Source organism: Aotus nancymaae, unplaced genomic scaffold, assembly GCF_030222135.1.
Source record: "Aotus nancymaae isolate 86718 unplaced genomic scaffold, 86718_ANA_hifiasm-v0.15.2.pri h1tg000016l, whole genome shotgun sequence".
In the NCBI taxonomy this organism is placed as follows: Eukaryota; Metazoa; Chordata; class Mammalia; order Primates; family Aotidae; genus Aotus; species Aotus nancymaae.
This window is the reverse complement of record NW_026988428.1, coordinates 9,730,457-9,742,444: the sequence shown is the minus strand read 5'-3', so window position 1 is coordinate 9,742,444 and position 11,988 is coordinate 9,730,457. Positions and strand designations below refer to the sequence as shown.

Genomic DNA, 11,988 nt, shown 5'->3' with positions numbered 1-11,988 from the left:
GAGAAAAAACAAGCAAACAAAAAAACCTCAGAATAGACAGCAAAGATGCTTACCAAGTTCAGGATCTCTAATCATGTTTATGATTTATAATGTTATTTTTCTGACAATTGACAAAATAGCTCCATTCTTGAAAGAAATGACTGACACCTCATCCTCAATGTGTTCAACCAATAAAGTTTGAAATGATTATTTTTTTGAGACAGAGTCTCGCTCTGTTGCTAGGCTACAGTGCAGTGGCGTGATCTCAGCTCACTGCAACCCCCGACTCCCTGGTTCAAGCTATTCTCCTGCCTCAGCCTCCTGAGTAGCTGGGATTACAGGCATACACCGCCATGCCCAGCTAATTTTTGTATTTTTAGTAGAGACGGGGTTTCACCATGTTGGCCAGGCTGGTCTCCATATAACCTCGTGATCCACTTGCCTCAGCCTCCCGAAGTGCTGGGATTGCCGTGAAATGATTTTAATAATAACGAACTTATTTTGGAAATTGTCTTCTCTTTTCAAGTGTACATGTACCTCTAAAACTAAAGACTGGGTTATTGAGAACCATACTAACACTGTAAAGGCTATGGGATTCATCAAGTTGTACTGAATACATGGTGCAAGAGGCTCTCCCTGGGAGTTGAGAACTATGGTGCTCCAATCATGCTGAGCAGGAAACCCTAGGATCCCCCGCATTACATGATAGTGGGTGGCTAGATGGTGGGTGTTCCAGGATGAGCAATCCCTTCAACCCCTACATCAGGATTATTAAAGCAAGCATCACAATATCTGGCTAATTAAAAAAAAAGTTCAGGTAGAGAATCATTGATGACTAATAGTTTTCTTCTCACATTAATCTTTGCTGGTGTCTATTTCAGAAGATATGGATGGCATAAAAGTGAATAGATTGTATGGGTTCTGCACACTTCTCTAACTTTCATTGGCTGCTGATTCCAGTCTCTCTGGTCCGTCCAGACACTCAGTTCCTCAAAGGCACCAAGCTCCTCCCAGCTTTTGGCCTTGAGACTTAGGGGTCTCTCTGCCCACCATAAACATCCTCAGCCTTACTCATGGGCACTCCAGTGCTCTATGTTTCTTTATTGGTACCTTTCCCTCAGAACACTTGCAATGAGCCATCCATCTAACTCATTTAATGTCTGACTTTTCTACTAAACAATAACAACATTAGAGAGTGTTTTTGCATATTCACTATAGTATTCTTATCACTGTTCACAGTGCTTGGCCCCCAGTAGTTCAATTATGTGTTGAACAACTGTTCATGAGCAAGAATGTAGACTCCTGAGGCACTGCCCATGTTTACATCCCTTGAAGTAACTAGTGAATAACACCTTGTGCATATGGAGACAATTAATATGTAGTGAATCCTTAAATTTAAAAGTAAAATATTTTGCAGGAAGAAATACAGAAATATCTGGATGGGATTGTGAAGACATCTAATCTAAAATGAAAAAAGGCTTCTCCAGTGAGAGCAAACTTAAGTTTGACCTTTTGTATTTATGGGCTATGACTTGCAAGGATTTATCACTTAGCTTTCGGAGGTGGATTCTTGATTTCCCTCTACATACATGTATTAGAACAGTAAAACACATAGAGATGGCTAATTTTAATTTTAGAGGTCATTAAGAAATTCCATCTTGTAAAAAGTAATGATTTCTTAGAGTTTTGGTTATTCACCACTGCAATTTGGAATGTTTGGTGTAATTTTAAAATTATTACATTTTTCCCCCTCTCTTCTATTCATCCTTTTGGCCACTGAAGCATTGCTGCATAGATTTGTGATATTTAAATAATGAGAAATGAGAGGCAAGTTACTTTCATTTAATACTTTTTAAAAATTATTTAATAGCTTAAGCTTATCACCTTGAAAACTGCAATATATCAGTAACAATCAACACTCAGGTAAGACATCACCACACATTCTTCTCTTCAACAAATAAATGCTAAGTTGTGGTTCAAAGTCAAATGATGTAATTTCTGAGAAGGCAGATTCAAATTCATCATCTAAGGATATCCTGGAAATATGCTATGGATGGAACTTTTATTAACTGTCCAGGAAGAAACATATTATTACTTCCTAAAAATGTTTGAACACAAGCTGTTACTTTGAATGACGTATTCTCCATAGGTAACTGCTATTTAGACATCAGAAACTAGCTCACACAGACTCACACTTACATGTGTTTGTTTTACTCTCCTTTATAAGGAAGACAAATTGAAAAATAAAGTAAGATATTCCATCCCCAAATGGTCAATAATGTTTTTCTTTTAAAAAATCCATTCTGCAAAACTATCTTTATGGCTGCTCAGAACTTATGACAAAGACTACATCCAATAACGAGGCTTCAATACCTAAGCTATGTTCCATTGTTTGCAGTTACCTTGGATTTTAACTAGACGTGCAAGCTGACTTCTGACCATGGGGAATCCTCTCCATGAATGGATTATGGATTGTTGAGGCCATGGCAGATAACCAGTTCCACAGAAGCAACTTCATGTTCTTCTGAGGAAGATCCATAGCACTGTGGAACAAGGAATATAAATGAGCGATGCCACAAGAGACTGCAAATGAGGTTAAGAAAATACAACCCTCAAAAATGAACTCTGAAGGTGGAAAAATCTATGAGGAAAAATATTGTTGAAAAAATGCAGGGATTTAAAATGGCTTCAGTTTTGTTAAGAGCACTGGTTGACATTCAGTAGCCTTAGAATGCCCTTCTTAAGCATGTAACAAACTATCGCTTGATTCCAAGATCGGTAAGTGGCTAAGTTGTATAAATTTGTTGCAAAAACAAAGCATTTTTTTCATCATTACCAGATTGAAAAAACAACTCAATTTTCTAGAGGGGAAGACATCAAATGAAAATATTCAAATGTTAAGTAATAAAATATTTGGCCTTTCATCAGTTCCCGTAAAATTATATTTGAAAGCTCCCCCCAACCCATAGTCATACACAACCACATCAAATTTTAAACATTTTATAATGGCCAAAGAAGGTGTTTACATAGATCTGTTTATTAATGGAACTCACTTTTTAATCAGTTTTTAATAAATTGCTAATCCAGTTTAGCCTCAAATCAGTTCCATCCTTTTTCTCAATCCCTTTTCTGATGTCTAACAGTTAAAGTCCTGTGACAGGAACAGGGATTCCAGTGGTACGTTGGGAATTATCTGCTCTGGGTCTAAAAAAGTACAGTTTATAAAGTTCTTTCTCGTTTCTTCAGCCCCTATGAAGATTGATAGAGGCATTTCCACAGGCAAGTGAAATTCTTCTCCTCCCTGCTTGTTCTCCTCCAGGCCCTCCTCTTCCTCTCCCAACTCCTCCTCTTCCTCTTCCTCCCGCTCCTCCACATATTCAGCCCCTTCGACTTCTTTCTCTTTCTCATCTTCGACCTCTTCTTCATCTTCAACCTCTCCTTCCTCCTCCTCGCTCTCCTCCTTTGCATCACACACCTCTTGGTCGTACTCATCATCATTTTTCTCCTCCTCCTCCTCCTCTTCCTTCACCAGTTTAGGGGCAGGAGGCTGGTTTTCCTCTGGGGTAGGACTGAATGCTAGAGGATTCTGCGCAAGGTCATACAAAGTTTCCTGCAGCGGCCAGGTTTCCTCGCTGCCGCCAGGAGGCGCGTTGTTTCCGGAGGATCCGGCTGGGGAGGTCTCGCCTCCCACCAGGGCCTGCTGCGCCCTCACGGCCTCCTGCTGACGCTCCAGCTCCTCCTTCTGCCTCATGTCCGCGTAGATCTGGTCCATGATGAACTGGGTGGTGTTGCGCGGCGCTCGCATGCCAGGCGGTCGCCAATCGTACGGGCTGGCCGGCCGCAGCGGTGTGCTCAGATCCACGGGCGGGCTCCGCGGGGAGGAGCGGCGAGGGTGGTGGCGCGGGCCGCGGCCTCTGCGGCCCCTGCGGCCCCAGTGCTTCTTCTTGCCTGGGGGCCTCGCCCAGTCAGGGTTCCAGGATCCGCTCCAGCAGGAGCAGCAGCAAAAGCAGAGCGGGTGCAGGCCGTACACACGAATCACTTGCACCTGGCCGGGGGGCCTCCGGAATACCGGAGGGGATGGGCACCAGGGCCCTCCCCAGCACCCCCAGTTAGAGCACACGGGTGGTTGGAACCAAAACCCCGGGCCGTGCTGTTGCTTTGGCTGTTTCCTTGAGGGCCCATACTTGGTTTGGGGGCTATAGTGGTGCCATCTATTGTACACTGGAGCGCCCCGGTGCCTTCGGTGGCAGGACGACCAGGAGCGCAGGGAGGCCGAGTGTGCCGCGCCGCCGCCCCCCAGCTTCAGCGGGTCTTCTCTCATGTTGAAGGTCTCCATCATGGTTCAGGGAGCTCTGAGAGGTCTAGATGGTAGCGACCCAGAAGCTGTCCTCAAGTTTGGCCAAACGGGACGGTCGGAAGAGCCTCGTCTCGTCACCCTGTCTCTCTCCACGCAGCGCCACGTGTCTGCCCCTGGGATCACGTTTTCCTCTCCAGGAGGCCGCTGTCTTCCTGGTTTGCTCCCTCTTCTGTCGTAATCTCTTGTCCTTCGCACCCGGGTTGTCTCGCCCTGGTATGCTGGGTGAGACTGGGGCTGGGTAAGGATGGTGGGGGCGGAAGGTGTTGGCAGGTGACACGCAGTGAGACCCACTCCTGGGTCCCCCCACACCCTGCTCGGCTGAGGCGCGGGAGGGCTCCGGGGAGGCAGGGGTTGCGCAGTTACCTTGCTGCTCCCTCTCAACCCAGGTGCTTCGCTGTCGCCGTCCTGGCGGGACTGGTGTGGCGCAGGCAGCGGCAGCCTTTAAATACCTGCCGTGGCCTCCCGCGTCCCCACCGCGTTCTTGGTCACCCAGGGCAACAGCCAATTGGGGTCGAAATCGTCCTCCCTGTGCGCCACGACCGGGTTCTGGCCAGAACCAGGCTCCAGATGAACATTCTCAGGGGGCTTGTGACGCAATGTTTGAGGGACGCGAAGAGGAGTCCAGGCTGAGTTTGGGCTGCTCAATCAAGCAAGGCTGGAGGGAGTTTAGCCGAACGCGTTGTATCGCCTTGAGTGAGGGGTTTAGAAGATGGGCCTTCAGCTGAACCGGGTAGGGACGGGAGAACTTGAGTATTGGAAATCTCACATTCTACACCTTTGGATGGCCTAAGGGATAAAGGAAAATTACTGAAGAAAGAAAACTTGGCCCAACCTCTTCCTTTCTGGTCGGTGCCAACTCTTCTTACTCCTGGGAATCAGGATTCATAATAAGTAAAACAAGACCGCAAACATTTTTATTGCGTGTGCTCACTGACAATCCTGTCATCTACCCTGAGAGATAGACGTATCTTATCACCTGTCACAGATGAGGGAACTGAAAGGTTACTTTCCCCGTGGTTGTGGGGCTAATAAATTTCGGGGCTACTATTTAAGCCTAAACCTGTTTGACCCCAAAGTTAGGTTCTTAATGACATCGCTATATGCTCTACCAAACCACCGGTAGGACTCTTGTGATAACTAAATGACATACGTTTTCGAAGGTACTTTGCTATTTGTAATATACCATATATATGCACCTTGATTAAACAAATATTATTATTACCAGGATGAATACCACAGGTTTGTCCTTGGGAATAGAATATTCCCATTGTCTTTCCTTTTGTCCCTTCACTGACCATACAGCATATACAAGGGAAGCCTTTAAAGCATTGTGGTTAAGCATATGGATTTTAATTTAAATAAATGTGATTCAACTTCAACTCACCAATTACTAATCTCCTTAAGCCTGTTTCCTTACCCGTACCACAATTATACAGGAACATTTTTCATACAGTTGTGTAAAGAATTAAATGCATATAGCAGGTCCTCTAATAATGTTTTACTCAATGTCATTTCCTTATAACGTTGCTGAGGCAAAACAACAACAAAACCCCATTTTTATTTTTTATTTTTTTTTTAAACCCCATTTTTTAAATATGTCTTTCCACTTAAAAGTAGCAGTTTCCAGGAACCTGTGATGCTAAGTGAGGACTTACTGTAATTCCTTAAAGGGTAATCAGTAACTGTTAACTATCATCTTTATATTAAATACTTTGTGACTTATAAAGGAGGTGGTGTAGTACATGTAAAGACACTTGTGCTTGATGCAAAAATAGGTATCCCCCTCCCCTCCCCTGGCTTGTTTCCTTGTCCTGTGTGAAATGTCAAGGAAAGTGCTACCATACTTGAACCTAGAGAAAATTGTCTCAGGGTATATCCCTTTATTACTTTTCTGTGCTGAGTAGAATTACACAAAATGGAACACTGCCCACTGGGAAGTTCAGTCTATATACGACTCCATTAAATGCCAGAAAAGCAAAATGTGTGAAAGCCCTGAAGCTAGCAAAGGTCATTTATGCATTCCTGGCTGAAAATTGATAACTTTATAGGGGGTCTTGGATCAGGACTCCAACATTTGCCCTGGGACCTGTAGAATCCACAGGCTTCATTTAATTTCATTTGCTCTGTGGTTTGCTGAGGACAAGCCTGTTTGACTCAAAGTACAGAATGCTGACATGTTTAGCCTACAGTATCCCTTTCTAGAAATGAACTCACCTTTGGCAGTGATTCTGACCCTGCTCTACTTAATCAAAGTGGAATGGTGAGAGCCCAGTTTTACTTTTCTAAGGACATGTGTGTCATGCAAAAATGGGTTTAAATTGAGAGAATTATAGATGGACCATGTTGCTGTAGTGGAATTCCAGTCAGTTTCTTTTTGTTTTAAAAGAGGTGGTTAACTCATTTTACAGGTGATTAAGGACATCAGGTTTTGATCAGGTGATGTGACCTCTATACAACTATTCTTGGCATTACATACTTTTTGCATGGTGAGAATGTTTACTCTCCCTGTTAGAAAAACATTGACATATTATTGGCTTGCCCAAATTTTCTTAAGGGAAGCAGCAATTTATTATTTTGATTATGATTTTAATTTTTATTTTTACTGAGATTAGAAATATAATTCAAGTTTTGAATGTACTGGTAAATTGCCTAAGAAAATTTACCACCAAAGCATGTTAAATAAAAAGTCAGACATTGAATTAATTTTTAAAGACACATTTTTATAGTTTTTTTTAGTGACAAATGATTGCATATATACATATGTGGTAACATGATCTTTCCATACATGTATACTTTATGGAATAATCAAATTAGGCTAATTAGTATATTTCTTCAAATATTTGTTATTTAATTGTAGTGAGAATTAAAATCCTCTCATAACTACTTTGAAATGCACAATACATTAGTGTTCACCGTAGTCACCTTGATGTGCAATAGAACACCAAAACTTATTCCTTCTCTCCACCTGAAACTTTGTACCTGTTGACCAATGTAAGGACACATTTTTAATTTACCCATATTCTCTCAATACCATGAAATGAAATACTCTGATTCAATATTGAAATATAACACATTCATCCTGTTGTTGAATGTTGTATTAGCTTTCTGTTGCTACATAACAAATGATCACAACCTTGGTTACTTAAAACAATAAGCATTTATTATCTCAAGGTTTTCAGGAGTCAGGGGTCCAGGAATAGCTTAGTGGGCTCTGTCCAGGGGCTCAGCTGGCTATGATATGGTTTGGCTGTGTTCCCGCCCAAATCTCATCTTGAATTGTAGCTCCCATAATTCCCACATGTTGTGGGAGGGACCCAGTGAGAGAAAATTAAATCATGGGGACAGTTTCCCCATACTGTTCCTGTGGTAGTGAGTAAGTCTTAATCTGATGGTTTTATAAGAGTACCTTGCCTTTTTTAAAAAAATAAATGCTTTCTTTTTTTTCTCAAAATGTTATAAATGTTATCTCTCCTGAGTATCTGTAGTACAGAGAGCTTTATACATTTATCTAGTAATGAATAGAATCTAGTTTAACACTGATCTATTTTTACTAACAGTTCCTTAATTTTCAATTGGTGTTTGTCCTTTTTTTTCCCCAACTTTAGCTCTTTTTCTAGGCTTCTGCCACCACAAAATGTTACTTGGAAAACTAGATCCCAGCAATTCCATAATCCGAGATGACCTGTACTTCTCCTCTGCTCTCCCCTAATGCAAAGAGTCAGCGAGGGCAGCATTAGTAAGCCTGATTCAGGGGAAGGTAACGGGCCTTCAGAGAAAGTTGCGGACAGTCCCAGGTCCGCAACTGAGGCAAGTGAACTTGTTAGACACATGAAGCCTCTAACTGGAAGAAAGGATCAGTGCATTCATGGATGCACCACCATCCAGAAATCTCCCAGTGGCTTCCATACAAAAACTGATATTTCCAAAGATGGGAAGAACAGGTCTAGGAGGCAGGAAAATGTCTTCCAGCAAAGTGTTCTGTAGCCCAAAGAGTGAGTGGGCTTTGGTAGCAAAAGCTTTGAAGGCTTCATCCTGGGTGAATCTGACAAGGGCTGGGACAGGGCTGGGGCCAGGCTTGAGCTGCAGCACCTCCTCAGTTCTACCTCCTCTTTCCTGGCCCCGCCTCAGTGCATGCTGCCTCAGTTTGCCATCTCAGCAGAGAAGCCCCCATCACCAGGGGCTGGGCATGCCCAGGGCAGGTGTGGGGCCTGTAGCGGGGCAGCAACAAGTGGTGGGTGTCCCTGTAGTGGAGGCTCAGCACACAGCTTCTCAAATGAGAACAGGTGGGAAGCTGCTGCCTTCCATTCCCTTTTGGTCTTCTTGGGGCCACCCTTCAGCTTCTGCTTTTCTTTATCTTCCCGGTTTTGAGGCCAGGAGGCAGCCAGTATCCTGGCCGCTTCTCCTTAAGAGCTAGTCCCCTCCTCTTCATCAGAAGAGAGTCCACCTCCTGCATCTGCGTGGGGAGCTGGTGCCTCACTCTTGAGCCTGCAGCGACACTTCAGCCTCTCCCTGATGATCAGACCTTTGGCCAGCAGCTTCCAGTTCCCTAGAGCCCACTTCTCTCTTTGCTCCTTCTCCTTCTTTTCAATGATCGTCTGCTCATTTTCCCAGGCGGACAGGAGCACATCTTTGAATTCCACACAGACGATGTATCCGTCAGTCATGGGATGGGAGTGGCCGCCATGGAAATCAAAGCCAGTGATGGCCTGGACACAGTTGATGTCCAGCTTGCGGGCCATGTGTTGTAGACTGGGCAGGTCCTCCAGCTGGACACAGCCAACAGGCATCATGGTGGGCAGGAAGAGGCACACATTCCCTAACTTGTTCCGGGCACCTTCCCACCCATGGCCACGAGGGGCTGATACTCCTCTGTCTGCCAGTAGCCAAACAGGCCCAGGTCATTTTGTTCCTCCAGCTGGTTCTCAGCAAGTCGGGCTTTCCAGGCACGTTGGAATAGCCTTTCGCCATCTTGTAGGGCACTTCTCCATGCCTCACCACTCTTGCTTTCTTCAGCCATGTGTCCCTGGAGAGCAGAGTGTGCACTCAATCCCTGGAGTAGACCACTTTTTCATGACAATACCCCAGATGGCAGCTGTCTCTGGAGAGATGGCCTCATATTTTAGGGGATGCTGCTTCAAGGCATACAGACAGTGGTTCTTATATAAGCCAATGGCAGTGGGCAAAGACTGGTCCATGTGTTTTGCCTGAAATTCCAAGTCTTTCTTCCCCTATCCATAAATAGGCTCTGACATGGTCTTAAGGTCTTGGCCCATCACTCAGCAACAGCCCAATACTTGCAGGTCACTGTCATCCAGGTTGGGTCATACCTCTATGTGACATCTCTGACCGGCAGTCACTGTCAATGCCCACCACATAGGTCATGGGCTTGGTAGCGTACCTGTAACAGGTCAGAGGCTGGACCACCACGTTGTGCACACAGTCCACACATATCCACTTTTCCTCCTGTTCACAGAATGCCTCTAGCCACTGATCTACACCAACCAGGCTCCTTCTTTCTGCCTTCTCACCATCACTGGACATTTTCTTTCCTCTTTTACTGCTCTGAGAGCTTGAGGATGCCGCTGGAAAGCTTGGGTCCTTATGATGGCTCCCATGTTGGTGCTGGAGGCACTCTTGGATCCAGCCTTTGTCCTCTGAGGAGCGGGGGCCTTCCTCTGCTTTGGAGGCTGGGCTCGGAATCCTCATCAGAGGGAGCAGAGTTTTCTCCAGTGAAGAGCTCAAACCCAGAGCCATTGCCAGCTTTATCACTCCCACTATCCTCTTTATAAAACACCCTGGAGGCCACTTGCCACTCCTGGCCATGTGGACGTCACATGGTTGCTTCCTCTTGCTTGTCCCTCGTGCCCTCATCTTCCTCACTGGAGGAGGGCTTGCTCTGTTTCTTTCTGCCTCCCTGTTCCTCTTCCCTTTGGCACTTGGCTTGCAGGTGCCCTTAGCAAAGGTTTCCTCTTGTTTGGTTTCTTTGCTGGTCTTTGGCTTGGTGTGATTTTCTAGAACTTAGCTGGAAGTTTCTGAGGAGCCTCCAGAATCCACAGTCAATCTCTCCTTGGAAGGTTTCTTTCCCTTTGCTGCTGCTGACTTCAGAGGAATTGGCTGCAGACACATTACCAGCCAGGTCAGAAGCTGCAGAGCCTGGAGAATCAGTAAGAATATACGGACCAATTCCTTATGATCTCGAGCAGAGTAAATAGGAAATTTTCTTTCCAACGTAGTTTGCAGGTTATCTTGTTCAGTGTCTGAATGAAAGTTCTGCATTAACTGTAAATGTTCCAGTGAACAGATTTGAAAGGTAGTAGGTGTCCACATCTCGAGGAGGCACTCTGATAAAGCAGGCTGGGATGATGGAGAGGCCTATAGTATGCAGATCTGGCTGCCTGCAGATATTATTTCAATAGAAGCCATTTGCTAGCAGACAGGATGCACCTTGTGTGTGTCCTCATGGACCTCTTTATTGAAACATCTTGTCGTCTTCCGAAGATGTGTCTCAAACTCCATTTTTATCTTTTCACTTCTTTCTCTTGTGTTTGCCTGCTCTGACATTTCAGTCTCTATCTCCACTGGCTTCACAGGCAGGAGAGATTGAGAGAAGGCTATGCTTTCTCTCATGTCACCCAGCACAGGCTCGCTATGTTCTTCAGCCTCTTCCCAGTCATCTTCACTTCCTTCCCGTTCTTCATTGCTGTCTTCATTCATGGTAGCCCCTCTCTTCGGACAGTGTGCCTTCTTGAGGTCACTTGGAAAGTCCTGGAAGTCATCCGCGTCGCTCAGGGCTTCATTCTTTATAACCTTGAGGTTTTCAGATTTAACAGTCACCTTGGCCACTTTCTTTTTTGCCGTACCATCTGCTGAACCCCCAGGATCACTGCAGCCTCTCTTCCTCTTTCCTTGTGAAACTTTGGAGAGAAGGCTCTTCTTTGGGGGTATCTCATCTTCAAAGGCTTCCTCCTTCTCCATCTCACATCTGGCCTTGCTCTTGCCCTTGAACTCCTTGCTTGGTTCGTGTCCCTGCTGCTCTCTGTCAGCTGCGCATTTCTGAGTCCTGTTGTTTGCCAGGGTAAAATCCACTTCGTGAGTGACGTGATGCACTGACCATTGTACTCTGGAGTGCAGGCTCTGCCCCAAGGATGAAACCTTTCACTTGGTTCACACTCTCTCTTGCCCGTTGCCATGTAAGACATGACTTTGCTCCTCCTTTACCTTCTGCCAGGAGTGTGAGGCCTCCCCAGCCAAGTGGAACTGTGAGTCCATTACATCTCTTTTTCTTCATAAATTACACAGTTTTGGGTATGTCTTTATTAGCAGCATGAGAACAGACTGATACAGGCTATAATTAAGGTGTTGAATGATTTGGGTTCTCACTGATGGGCTCAGTTCAGAAAAATTCACTCCTAAGATCGTTTGTATCATTGGCAGAATTCATTTCCTTATGGCTGTAAGACTGAGGGCTCTGCCTTTAGCTATCTGTTGCCTGGAGGCCACCTTTAGGACTTGAGGCCACCTACTAGTCCTAGGGGCCAAGGGCAGTTCCTAAATACTATCCACAGTTCTTGCTGTGGGCTTCCTCAGTGGGGCTGCTCACATCATCAGACCAGCAAAGAGAATCTCTCTGTAGTTTCCCCTAGCAAGATGGA

The 11,988-nt window shown here is 45.0% G+C and overlaps 1 protein-coding gene and 1 pseudogene across 1 annotated transcript; both read right to left on the bottom strand.

The window, feature by feature from the left end:
• Positions 1 to 1,820: 1,820 nt before the first annotated feature.
• On the bottom strand, positions 1,821 to 4,753 carry CCER1 (coiled-coil glutamate rich protein 1). Its single transcript, XM_064376698.1, has one exon. It carries the CDS (start codon positions 4,316 to 4,318, stop codon positions 3,116 to 3,118), a length of 1,203 nt encoding a protein of 400 aa, XP_064232768.1. The 5' UTR covers positions 4,319 to 4,753; the 3' UTR covers positions 1,821 to 3,115.
• Positions 4,754 to 8,475: 3,722 nt separating this feature from the next.
• LOC105728917 (DNA repair protein complementing XP-C cells-like) lies at positions 8,476 to 11,344 on the bottom strand (annotated as a pseudogene).
• Between the last annotated feature and the right edge of the window lie 644 nt (positions 11,345 to 11,988).

What these genes read in the sequence shown, in the direction of transcription:
- CCER1 (XM_064376698.1), bottom strand. Translation starts at nt 4,318, where the DNA reads ATGATGGAGACCTTCAACATGAGAGAAGACCCGCTGAAGCTGGGGGGC.